This window comes from Panthera tigris, chromosome C1 (assembly GCF_018350195.1).
Source record: "Panthera tigris isolate Pti1 chromosome C1, P.tigris_Pti1_mat1.1, whole genome shotgun sequence".
NCBI classification, from domain to species: domain Eukaryota; kingdom Metazoa; phylum Chordata; class Mammalia; order Carnivora; family Felidae; genus Panthera; species Panthera tigris.
In genome coordinates, this window is record NC_056667.1 from 105,778,592 (window position 1) to 105,791,591 (window position 13,000).

Consider the following 13,000-nt stretch of genomic DNA (forward strand, 5'->3'; position numbering starts at 1 on the left):
GGAACCTTGGACTAAAAGAACTATAAGGGTTATAGTGATTCATGTGACAAATATTTATTGAATTCTTACATTATGCATCGAATTCTCACAATTCCTTGGGCCAGGTTTCTTAGCATAAAGTTAAGAAGGCTTCATAGGGACTAAGAACTTTTGAAATCCTAGGTGAAATTTTTGAGTATGTATACTTTTCTAGTGAGACAGTCCATATATTTCATTAGAATTTCATAGAGTTCTATTAATTATTGTTTATCATGGAAAGGCTATAAAAAATCAAGAATTCCAAATTGTAGTCTCTGTTTTCGTGGTCTTTACAATCTAGTTGGAGATGAAGCAAGGATAAAGCCAACTAGGGCAGATGTTGTAAACAATTAATGAATAGTAAAGATAATAGATATTTTAGAACCTCAGTGAATATGTATCAGAGTGCTTAGGAAAGATTTTAGGGAAGAGGTGGGACTCAGCCTGGGTCTTTTAAACTGAGTAGAAATGGTCCAGGTAGACAGGGAGTTAGGTATTCCAAACAGATAAAATTATGCCAATAAGGTTTTGAACGAAGGACAATCATAAGATATCCTGATGACAACTTAGAGTAGTCTGTTTTTTTTTTTAAGATTTATTTTTTTGGGAGAGAGAGTGTGGAGTGGGGAAGGGGCATAGAGAGAGGGGGGCAGAAGATCCAAAGCAGGCTCTCTGCTGACAGCAGCCAGCTCTATGTGAGGCTTGAACTCCTGAGCTGTGAGGCCATGACCTGAGCCCAAGTTGGATGCTCAACGACTGAGCCACCCAGGTGCCCCTAGGCTAGTCTGCTTTTACAACATAGTAGGTCAAGGGATATTGAGGGGGCCAGAGTTAAAAGGTATATTATCTCTAGAATGTGGAGGGCCTTAAATTCCAAACTGAAGATCTTAAACTTTATCTTGCAGAAAATGCCACACCCATTTTTAGCGGAGTGATGACAAATAGAAATCAAAGTTTTAAAAGTTTTTGTAATTTGAATATTTGCCATAGATGTCCTGAGGGTTCAGAAAATAACCTACTCAGAAATCTATGTTATGCATTAATTTCAGGTTATTGCATGTGACTGTCAGCTCTTTAACAAGGGAAACGTGCTTATTACATATTACATAGATCATAATCTTCAGTGGCTTATATTACCAGTACACTTGCTCAACAGACTAATTATTATGACTGAATGAAAATAGTAGCAATGTGTAATTAGTGCAGAAGATCAAGCAGAGATGGGTTCATACTTAAATAATGGCCACTGACTTTTACTTTGAGTGAAACCAAGTTTCAGGACTTCTTTTTCTCCTCTGAAACATATGGGAGTAATTAAATGTATATGTGCGGTTCTAGGATCATAGAAAGTGGGGTAGGCTTAGGGTCTTCTTTGTCAGTGAATAAACCTGGGATGAAAGGAAAGCACTTTTGAGAGGAACAGCGATGATAGAGGGAAGGAAGTTCAGATCTGATTGTCTAGAAAGGAAAGATCTTTGAAGCTGGAACTAGGCTCTGATGATCACCATCAGTTCTTTTTCCTGCTTTCTCTTAGCTCAAGATAGAAGCTGGGGTGAGACATTATTTGTGTTGCTTTTAGACTTTTAGTCGAACAAAGTGAACGTTAGAATTAAAGTAATTTTTTTTTCAGTCCTAGGAATAACCTTGGTGATGGATATTTCAACCTAATAGTTTGAAACATGAAATAAGGCCCAGAAAGCTTAAGTGGCTTGCACAAGGACACATAGATAGTTAAGTGAAGGAACAGGTGAGAAGGACTATTTTGCTACTGTATGCACATTGCCTTAGAAAGCCTTGCACATAGTAAGAACTCAATATTTGCTGAATTAATGAATGAACCTGATTCCTTGTAGCATTGTTTCCACTGCACCATAGCAACTATGGCAGATTTAATAAAATAGTGCCTTGAGGGGTGCGTAGGTGGCTCAGTTGGTTGAGTGTTCAACTCTTGGTTTTGGCTCAGATCATGATCCCAGGGTCATGGGATTCAGCCCTGTATTGGGCTCTGTGCTGGGCATGCAACGTGATTGAGATTCTCTCTCTCCCTCTCTCTCTGCTACTCCCCCACTTGCACTCTCTCTAAAATAAAATTAAAAAACAAAACAAAATGAACCACAGTAGTGTCTTTAAGGAAACAGGATCTGCTTGTACAATGTCAAAGGATAAAGATCATTATAATTACAATACAGATATGTTACCCTAGCAATATAACCTCACCTTACATTGTGTTAGTTTGCTAGTGCTATCATAACAAAATGCCCAGACTGGGTGGTTTAACCAACACAAATTTGTTTTCTTACAGTTCTGGACATTAGAAGTATAAGATCAAGGTGTTGGGAGGGTTCATTTCCTCTGAGGGCCGTGAGGGAAGGATCTGTTCCAAGGATCTCTATCCTTGGCTTGTAGACAGCCATTTTCTTCCTGTGTTCTCAGATTATCTTCCCTCTGTGTTTGTGTCCAAATTTCCTCATATAAGGACATCATTCATATCAGATTAGGGCCCACCTAATGACCTCATTTCAATTTAATTGCCTATTCAAATACTGTATATCCTAATACGATTACATTCTAACATGTTGAGGGTTAGGACTTCAACATATAAACCCATAGAGGGGACATAATTCAGCACATAACATGGAAATTAGCTTTTTCATCACAGAGCATATGTATTAAACTGTCAACCCCACTCCCCAGCAGCAGCTAAGGTAATGTTTTTGTTGTTGTTGTTGTTGTTCTTTTAAATGTTTTTATTTATTTTTGAGGGAGAGACAGAGCCTCAGCTGGGGAGGGGCAGAGAGAGAGGGACAAAGAATACAGAGCAGGTTCCAGGCTCTGAGCTGTCAGCACAGAGCCCAAGATGGGGCTTGAACTCATGAACTATGAGATCATGACCTAAGCTGAAGTCGGATGCCCAACTGACTGAGCCACCCAGGCACCCCATCAGCCAAGGTAATGTTAATAGAGCTCCCAGTTTACAGTTAAGCAGCCAGTTGCCCAACAGCCTCAAGGTTCTGTCCATACATGTGCATTATCCAGGTGGAGTAGGAAGACTGGCTTGCCAGCAACTAAAAAAGGAGCCATAGGGCATGAACTGGCTGTTTTTTTTTTTTTTTTTTAACTACATGTTATTATAACTGATGAAACAGTACTTTCTTCTTTGGAACCTCTTTCCTCATCTTGTAAAGTGCTACAAGAAGTCTGAAGGAATTTGATTGTTTTTATTATAGTTGAACTCTTGCTTAGATGATGAGTGTATATTTCAGGAGTATACTGGGGCTGACATTTATAAGGAGGCTCTGAGATGAGTGCCCACTGAGAGGATCCTGGGGAAAACCAGTAAGACTTTTCCAGGGTTTCTGTGAAGATCCTTAAAAAAATTTTTTTTAATGTTTATTTTTGAGAGAGAGAGAGAGAGAGAACAGGGAAGGGGCAGAGAGAGAGGGAGACACAAAATCCAAAGCAGACTCTAGTCTCTGAGCTGTTAGTACAGAGTCTGATGTGGGGCTTGAACCCATGAACTGTGAGATCATGACCAGAGCCAAAGTCTGACACCCAACTGATTGAGCCACCCAGGCGCCCCTGTGAAGATCCTTAAATAAAGAAAAGCTTATGCTTACCTTAAGGGGAAAACAGTTTTGCAGTTAGAAATCATTTGAAAGAGATGAAGTTTCAAGGTAGGGTCAGGGGATTCCCAGGTTCTATCCTTGGTGGGCATCTGCTATTTGTGTTAAAGTGAGAGAAAGGCTGGTGTTCCTTGCAGAAAATGTTACTTTACCAGATCAATTCTCAGGAGCTGCAGGCTTAGCTTTATTGTTTGCACCATTGATCAAAAATGTTAAGTGTCTATAACTTAGAACATCTTCTCATCCATGACCCTCACAATTAGAAATGGTTCTGTCCTGGATCAGGGCCTTCTTGGACTTATTCCTAGTTACTAAGGTATGGATACTAAATATAGACTTCAGCAGGTGATACAGAGGTATTTGGATTATTAGATAACAACTTGATACTTTGGCCTGATTGGTATAAGCATCTTCTGACTAAGTCACCTCATGGATTATGTTGCTTAAATCAACAGGTCATCTATAATTTCTATAATACTGAGCTAGACTTTCAGGCCATTTGTTACTATTGGCTTATCAGACATCAGAGACCAAGAAGCTGCTGTAGCCTTAGAAGGAAATATTAACAAACACTAGTCCATGACATTATACAAATAATAATGTCATGACCAGTGAGCCACTGCAAGAAAGGACACAGAAAGCTGTGGGGTCAAGAATAAAAGCCTTTGGAAAGAGAATTGTATAGCTTGGGGATGGAAATAACGTAGGGTTCAACCTAATAGGAAAAAATGGTTGGGGAAAATAGTTTTTCTCCTCCCCTTTTCCTATTTAGACATGGATAATAGTAGCCAAATACTTCTTAGTGGGAACTTATATCAGTTACAGACCAATAGATGTCATGATTTGATGCATAATCAAAACAGACGAAAATAATTGTTTGCCAAACATTTATTTTTTACACAGTCCAATCATTTCAACAAGAATGTCTCCAAGGTAGTATCAATAGGTCTTAAAGGATTGCGAGCTGATGGGTCTCATCTAAGGGCTTCTGGGAACTTGCCCTTCTGTTCACAAATTTTTCCCTTTCCTTCCCCAAAAATGCTTTGATCTCCTTTTGACTCTAGAGTGAAGTAGATGTTTATAGGATCTTGAGCAGGTTCTCTCTCAGTTAAAATGAACAAAGGTAGGAATATTCTCAAATTCATCAAAGATTGGGGGGAAAAGAACTGAACACTACAGACTACAGTAGACAGTTTTAAATTTTGAGCTCTGGAGTTTTTTGGGAAATACCTTGCTTTTGGCTCAGGAGATTTTAAGTGCTTATCAAGTATGAAAAAAATCAAATTCTACGTTTTGAAGCTAAATCTTCAGATTTCTTCCAGTTAGGGGCTGATTTCACAGGGAATTTTTCTGTAGAAGTCACTCCCTCCTCCCCTGCCCTTCGGTATTCAAGGCTTGTAAAAATTCAGCCCCCTTGCAGAATCTGTGTTAATTATGCCAAAAAAATGAGAGTCTATTTGGAGGTAAATATTAGTGTAATTTAGGCTCAAGAAAAAAAATGCCAACTGGAACATAAAAAATATCTAAACTCTCCATAAGATGAATCAACCATTGAAAAAAACAGACCCAATTCTTTTGAATCTTAAATCATTGTGTTATTCTTGTTACTTTCGAAAGCAATAAACGTTCCCGAAACAAAACTCCTTAAACAAATTAAATGATTTAGATTTTTAAAAATTGCACACCACATCTGCACCAAAGAGCAAAGACACCCTGCAGTAAAGAACTACTTGAGGAAGAATAAAAGGCAAGAGTACAAGGTACATGAAATGAGTGTAGTTTAAGATTTTGGAAAAAAAAGATTTTGGAACATCAGAGAGTTCTCCCACAACCAGAAACATTTGAGTCATTTGGTATCCAGTGTTTCTTTTTCCTTTGCTGGAAGCTTTGGCAGGTGTCAGGATATTGGCAGCATCTCTTAAGGGCGGTACTGAGATCTCTGCTCTTGGATATATTCATAGAGAGGGCTGGAGCGCACCGGGACACTGGCAAACTGACTCTTGCCTGGCTCCAGAGTCTGCCAACGGCCCCTGTCTCCGTCTTCCCAGACTTGCCCGCGGTGCCTTCGTTCCTCCTCCCGCTGGCGGCGTCTTTGCTCTTCTTGCCGCAGTTCTTGTTCCTGACGGCGCCTCTTCTCCCTGGCAAACTGCTCCTCCACGAGGTACTGCTGGCCTCGCTCCTGCCGGCGCCTCAGCTCTTCCTGCTCTTCGCGTGGCAGTTGCTCTTCTTCCTCGAGGAACTGCCTGTCCTGCTCCTGTCGGTGTCGCTTTTCTTCTCTCTCCTGCTGGACGCTCTGCTCTTGCTCTTGTTCAGCACCCTTCAGTTGCTCCTCCTGAGAGAGGGTACCATCTAGTCCTCGGCGGCGGCGCAGCCTCTGTTCCCCCTGCCGGAACTTTCTGTCGCGCTCCTGGCGGCGCAACTCTTCCTCCTCGAGGAACTTTCTGTCGTGCTCCTGGAGGCGCAGCTGTTCTTCCCTTTCCTGCAGGAGCTGTTCTTCCTCACGGAACTTTCTGTCGCGCTCCTGGCGGCGCAGCTCTTCCTCCTCGCGGAACTTTCTGTCGCGCTCTTGGCGGCGCAGCTGTTCTTCCCTTTCCTGCAGGAGCTGTTCTTCCTCACGGAACTTTCTGTCGCGCTCCTGGCGGCGTAGCTGTTCTTCCCTTTCCTGCAGGAGCTGTTCTTCCTCACGGAACTTTCTGTCGCGCTCCTGGCGGCGCAGCTCTTCCTCCTCGCGGAACTTTCGGTCGCGCTCCTGGCGACGCAGCTGTTCCCTTTCCTGCGGGAACGGTTCCTCTTCACGGAACTTTCTGTCGCGCTCCTGACGACGCAGCAATTCCTCCTCGCGGAACTTTCTGTCGCGCTCTTGGCGGCGCAGCTGTTCTTCCCTTTCCTGCAGGAGCTGTTCTTCCTCACGGAACTTTCTGTCGCGCTCCTGGCGGCGCAGCTCTTCCTCCTCGCGGAACTTTCTGTCGCGCTCCTGGCGACGCAGCTGTTCCCTTTCCTGCAGGAGCTGTTCCTCCTCACGGAAGTTTCTGTCGCGCTCCTGGCGGCGCATCAATTCCTCCTCGCGGAACTTTCTGTCGCGCTCCTGGCGGCGCAGCTCTTCTTCCTCGCGGAACTTTCTGTCGCGCTCCTGGCGGCGCAGCTGTTCTTCCCTTTCCTGCAGGAGCTGTTCTTCCTCACGGAACTTTCTGTCGCGCTCCTGGCGGCGCATCAATTCCTCCTCGCGGAACTTTCTGTCGCGCTCCTGACGGCGCAGCTGTTCTTCCCTTTCCTGCAGGAGCTGTTCTTCCTCACGGAACTTTCTGTCGCGCTCCTGGCGGCGCAGCTCTTCCTCCTCGCGGAACTTTCTGTCGCGCTCCTGGCGGCGCAGCTCTTCCTCCTCGCGGAACTTTCTGTCGCGCTCCTGGCGGCGCAGCAACTCATCCTCGCGAAACTTTCTGTCGCGCTCCTGGCGGCGCAGCTGTTCTTCCCTTTCCTGAAGGAGCTGTTCCTCCTCACGGAACTTTCTGTCGCGCTCCTGGCGAAGCTGTTGCTCACGTTCCCGGCGGCGCTGCTGCTGTTCCTCCTCGCCGAACTTCCTGTCTCGCCTTTTGGCTTCCTTTTGCTCTTCTCGCTCCAGCAGTTCCTCAGCTGGGAATTGCATGTCGCGCTGTTGCCGGGTCCTCTCTTTCTCTCGCGCTCTCTCATCCCGTTCATCCTGCAGGAGCCACCGATTCTGCCGGAATGGTCTGTCTCGAACCTGGGAATCTTCGAGTTGCCGGATCCTTTCTTCGTTCACTTTGCGTTTGGAGTAAACCCTGTGATTACGAACTTCATTTTCTTTTTCTGGTTGCCACTGCCATTTCAGATCGCGGCTCTGATCCTCATCCTGGAATTGCCTCTTTCTGTCCAGGCGCTGCAGCTCTTCCTCTTCCAGATACTGCCTGCCGCGCTGCTGGCGCCTCCGATCTCTTAGCAGCTGCTCTTCCTCCCTCAGCGGCTCTTCCTCCTGATATTGTCTCTCCAGCTCCTGGCGCCTCCTTGTCTTGAGTTCCTCTCGCTGCAGCTGCTCTTCCTCCCTCAGCGGCTCTCGTTGAGTTGGCTTGGCGTAGACTGTGTGGCGGCGTCTCTGGCTTTCCTCTTCTGGTTGCCACCTCCATTTTTGGTCACGGCACTGCTCCTCCCGGCGTAGCTTCCTCTCCTGATCCTCTTGGAGGCTCTGCTCCAACCGGAGCTGCTTCTCTTCCTCGAGGATCTGCTGCTCCCGCTCCCTCTCGAGTCGTTGGCGACGCTGCTCTTCCTCCTCACGCAGCAGTTCCCCATCCTGCAGTTCCTCCGCCCTCAGCTGCCTCTCCTGCTGCTCCCGCAACTGGGGCCGGGCGGAGAACCTCTGGCGGCGCCTCTCGCTCTCTTCCTCCGCCTGCCACTGCCATTTGAAGTCTCGGCGCTGCTCTTCCTCCTCCTGCAGGCGTGCCTGCTCCTCTCGGCGCAGCCGCTGCTCGCGCTCCTCCCGGAGGGACCCGGACCGGCTTGGCCACTCGGCGTCCTCCTCCCGCAGTTGCCGCTCGAGCTCCAGGCGCTGCCTCTTTTCGCGTTCCTGGCGTTGCCTCTGCTGCTCCTGCCTGCGGGGCCTGGAGTAGACCTTGCTCTGACGGGCGTCGGCCTCGCTTTCTAGCTGCCACTGCCACCTTGAGGTGCGGCTCTTGTCCCGCTCACGGGCCTCCACCTCCTCCTCAGCAGGCTGCTGCTCGTGCCTCAGCTCCTGCTGGAGCCTCTCCTCCTGCTCCCGCCTCAGCTCCTGCTCGCGTCTGTCCTGCTGCTCGCGCCTCAACTCCTGCTCCAAGCGCGGCTCCTCGCGCCTCAGCTCCTGCTCGCGCCTCTCCTCCTGCTCGCGCCTCAGCTCCTGCTCGCGCCTCTCCTCCTGCTCGCGCCTGAGGTCCTGGTCCAAGCGCGTCTCCTCTCGCCTCAGCCGCTGCTCGCGCCTCAGCTCCTGCTCCAAGCGCGGCTCCTCGAGCCTCTCCTTCTGCTCGCGCCTCAGCTCCTGCTCGCGCCTCTCCTCCTGCTCGCGCCTGAGCTCTCGCTCGCGCCTGAGGTCCTGCTCCAAGCGCGTCTCCTCTCGCCTCAGCCGCTGCTCGTGCCTCAGCTCCTGCTCCAAGCGCGGCTCCTCGCGCCTCAGCTCCTGCTCGAGCCTCTCCTCCTGCTCGCGCCTCTCCTGCTCGCGCCTGAGCTCTTGCTCGCGCCTGAGCTCTTGCTCGCGCCTGAGCTCCTGCTCCAAGCGCGTCTCCTCCCGCCTCAGCCGCTGCTCGCGCCTCAGCTCCTGCTCCAAGCGCGGCTCCTCGCGCCTGAGCTCCTGCTCTCGCCTCAGCTCCTGCTCGCGCCTGAGCTCCTGCTCCAAGCGCGTCTCCTCTCGCCTCAGCCGCTGCTCGCGCCTCAGCTCCTGCTCCACGCGGGGCTCCTCGCGCCTCAGCTCCTGCTCGCGCCTGAGCTCCTGCTCTCGCCTTTCCTCCTGCTCGCGTCTTTCCTCCTGCTCTCGTCTTTCCTCCTGCTCACGCCTCTCCTCCTGCTCGCGCCTGAGCTCCTGCTCCAGGCGCGGCTCCTCGCGCCTGAGCTCCTGCTCGCGCCTGAGTTCCTGCTCCAAGCGCGGCTCCTCGCGGCTCAGCCTCTGCTCGCGTCTCAGCTCCTGCTCGCGCCTCTCCTGCTCGCGCCTCAGCTCCTGTTCAAAGAGCAACTCCTCGCGCCTCAGCTCTTGCTCGCGTCTCTCCTGCTCGCGCCTCAGCTCCTGCTCTAAGCGCGGCTCCTCACGCCTCAGCCTCTGCTCGCGTCTCAGCTCCTGCTCGCGCCTCTTCTGTTCGCGCCTCAGCTCCTGTTCAAAGAGCAACTCCTCGCGCCTCAGCTCCTGCTCGCGTCTCTCCTGCTGCTCGCGCCTCTCTTGCTCGCGCGTTAGCTCCTGCTCTAAGGGCGGCTCCCCACGCCTAAGCTGCTGCTCGCGCCTCTCTATCTGCTCGCGTCTCTCCTGCTCCTCGCGCCTCAGCCTCTGCTCGCGCCTCAGTTCCTGCTCGCGCCTCAGTTCCTGCTCGCGTCTCTCCTGCTGCTCGCGCCTCTCTTGCTCGCGCCTCAGCTCCTGCTCTAAGCGCGGCTCCCCGCGCCTCAGCTGCTGCTCGCGCCTTTCTGTCTGCTCGCGTCTGTCCTGCTTCTCGCGCCTCAGCTCCTGCTGCAACCGCGGCTCCTCCTGCTCCCGCTTCTGCCTTTGCAACTGCTCCTCTTCTTCCCGGAGCTCGCGCTGCTCCCGCCTCTCTTGCCTTTGCTTTCGGTCAGGAAATTCCTCAGGCTCCCGACCCTTGCGCCTCTTCAGCTGCTCTTCCTCCTCCAGGCGCTCTTCCGGTTCTCGCCTCTGCAGCCGCTGCTTGTCTTCCTCTGCGAGCTCCCTCTCCAGTTCCTGCCTTTTCTGCCTGTGTTCTTCCAGTTGTCTGTCCCGGGGCTCAAATCTCTGGTCTTCTTGCCTGGGATCTTGTAACGGGTTCTCCTTTCCCTCACACCTGACCCCCTTCTCATCCAGCCCGGAAACCTGGCTGAGAGCGTAATAACAAGCTTGAGCCACCTTGAAAACGAACAGGAGGAATTCATTGAAATCGACGAGCCCGTTACAGTCGCGATCCAGAAGTTCCAGGATCAGATCTACTGTCTCAGGGTCATGTGGCCTCTATGAAAAAATGAAAACAAAAATTTTACAATGTACTATTTACAAATAGTAAACTTTAAGTCATACACACAATGAATATTTTGTGATATGCTGACACTCAGAAGACATTGAAAGCAATTAGAAAAACATCCAGTGTGTTTCAAGTCTTGTCTCTACGTAAAATGTGAACACTTCATTTTAAAGCATACATTTGTTGGAAATTTTTGTAACTTGTAATTTAATGCTGATCAAAAGAACTCAAGTTCTTTTTAGCTGGGTGAATATGAACTCATCCTCAAGAGAGAAATAACAACGAAAAATTTTGAAGTTTTACAGCAGCCATTTATGTCTGAAATAGTACCCTTGATAGATTTTTATCCCATGTTTGTAAACAGAAGAAAACGTTTATGTTAACACCATTTTACTAGAGAAGACACTGATTTTAATTATTAAACTTTGGAAGTAAATTTAAATTCCTTTCAAGTTTAGTTTGATCTGACATCTTTGGTGATAATTTCCAATGTTCATTCACATTGACGTTGCCATCAAGTACATGAAATAAATACTTGTTAGCAACTTCTTTAAGTACTCAGACTACAATGCCTGTTAAGTGCCTTCAGACTCAGAGATGAAGACTGTAGTGTAGAGCTGTGATGGTATAAAATGGATACAAAGTCACCATTCTTTGCTATGATCTCTCCTGAGAAGAAATTTTATAACTCTAAATCAATAGATTTCCTTTTCTTGTTATTTCTTACCCGAAGGACATCTCCAAATTCCCTTTCAAGGAGGTTCTTCAGGTCTTTCTTGCTTAGTGCTGCCCCATCACAATCATGTAAGGCATATTGATTGAAAATTTCAGTGATATCCAAGATGCTTTTCAGAAGTGGAGACATTTTTTTCCCCTTCCTTCAAGTTCAAGTAAATCTAGAAGAATAAAGTAGGATTCAGAATTAAAACTCTATTTCCCATCTTGGGGAGGTTTCATCCATGCTGTTTCAGTCAGAGCCCTAAATTTACAACAGTAATTTATTTTCTTTTATTTTATTTCTTTCTTTTGATTTTGAGAGAGAGAGAGAGAGAGAGAGAGAACTGTAAGTGAGGGAGGGGCACAGAGAGAGGGAGAGAGAGAACCCCAAACAGGTTCCACACTGTCAGCACAGAGCCCTACATGGGACTCGATCTCACCAACCTGAGATTATGACCAGAGCCAGAATCAAGAGTCAGATGCTTAACTGACTGAACCACCCAGGTGTCCTAACAGTAGTTATTTTCAACCTGGGCTTTCAAAGCATTTTATTTTTCAGTATTGTACTTAGAAAGGGGAAGACAGATCCTGAGAAATTTGAAGCTAGGGAATTATCTTCAGACTATTCTGTAGTCAGCTTTTGATCGTCTAGTCAATCTGGATTATCCATATCCTTTTCTTCTGTCTCTTCCTGCTCCCTAGCACATTTCAGATCAAATAGTGATCTGAGTGTAGAATTTTAAATTTGATATGTTGCTATTCATAAGTATCTTCCTCTAAAGTCGAATAAAGAGAATAAATGAAAGCCAAAAGGTGAAGGAAGATTTGAGAGTATCTTAAGGTGGATATAAGCCATGTAGATCTAATTGTGGCAGCAAAACATTAGGTGGTAACCAGAAAAATAAAAAGGGAATGTGGATTATTTTCCAACATATGTAGTACATATGAGATCTATAAGGATAATTCATAAGTCACTATTTCTAAGATTAAGCACCACTTCTTCCTAGGCAAAAGTGGCATTATAATATTCAGGTATAACAATGCAGAAAACAGAGTACATGTTATTTGTATTAACTCAGATATGTTGCAAATACTCAGTTATTGGCTAGCTTCTTTAATTATTTCTCAACTCCAATACTTCAGATGTCATAACTACATGAAGATGGCCCATATTGAGTAGAACCATAAAAAAGGAGTACTGAGGATTGGTGACTTCTTGAGATGGCAGTTTTTAGGAAGATGAACCCCCATAAGAGTCACACATGAACCACTCTCCACGCCCTAATATGCAAACAAACTTATAGAATTCAGAGACGTGGGGGGGAGGGCACCTGGGTGGCTCAGTCGGTTGGGCATCTGAACTTGGCTCGGGTCATGATCTCGTGGTTCACAGGTTCAAGCCCTGTGTCAGGCTCTGTGCTGACAGCTCAGAGACTAGAGCCTGCTTTGTGGATTCTGTCTCCCTCTCTCTCTGCCCCTGCCCAGCTCATACTCTGTCTCTCTCTCTCTCTCAAAAATAAATAAAACATTAAAAAAAAAAAAAGAATTCAGAGACTTGGGAGAAGAGCCATGTTTCCATTCAAGTGATGGCTCCAGCTATAAAATGGCATGGAGTTAGCGGGAGTTTGATATCCCTGTAAGATACTGATCCTTTCTGGTACATAGATCCTCCTGACCCCCACCCAGCATCTACTACAGCTGGAAAATGAATTGTACAGAAAAATATGACCCCATTGGCTGGGACTTACCCACTTCACCAAAGGAAGTTGAGCGCTCGCTGACACTGCTGGCAAGTGTACTGGGCAGCTGGGAGCTGAACCTTTTATAAGGGATTTAATTGTGCCCTGAAGAGCAACTTGCAAAGGAGACACCTACTCTGTGGGATGGCCTGATTCATTCCTAACCAAGCCCAGCTCCACCTCTGTCTCCACGAATGACTTGTTTATCTCACTA

General features: G+C 47.5%; 1 protein-coding gene across 1 annotated transcript; it reads right to left on the reverse strand.

The window, feature by feature from the left end:
• Positions 1-4,514: 4,514 nt before the first annotated feature.
• On the reverse strand, positions 4,515-11,195 carry TCHH (trichohyalin). The gene is made up of 3 exons (XM_042996673.1): positions 11,058-11,195; positions 8,164-10,320; positions 4,515-8,100 (listed from the first exon to the last, which is right to left on the reverse strand). Exons 1-3 carry the CDS (start codon positions 11,193-11,195, stop codon positions 5,560-5,562), a joined length of 4,836 nt encoding a protein of 1,611 aa, XP_042852607.1. The 3' UTR covers positions 4,515-5,559.
• Positions 11,196-13,000: the final 1,805 nt, after the last annotated feature.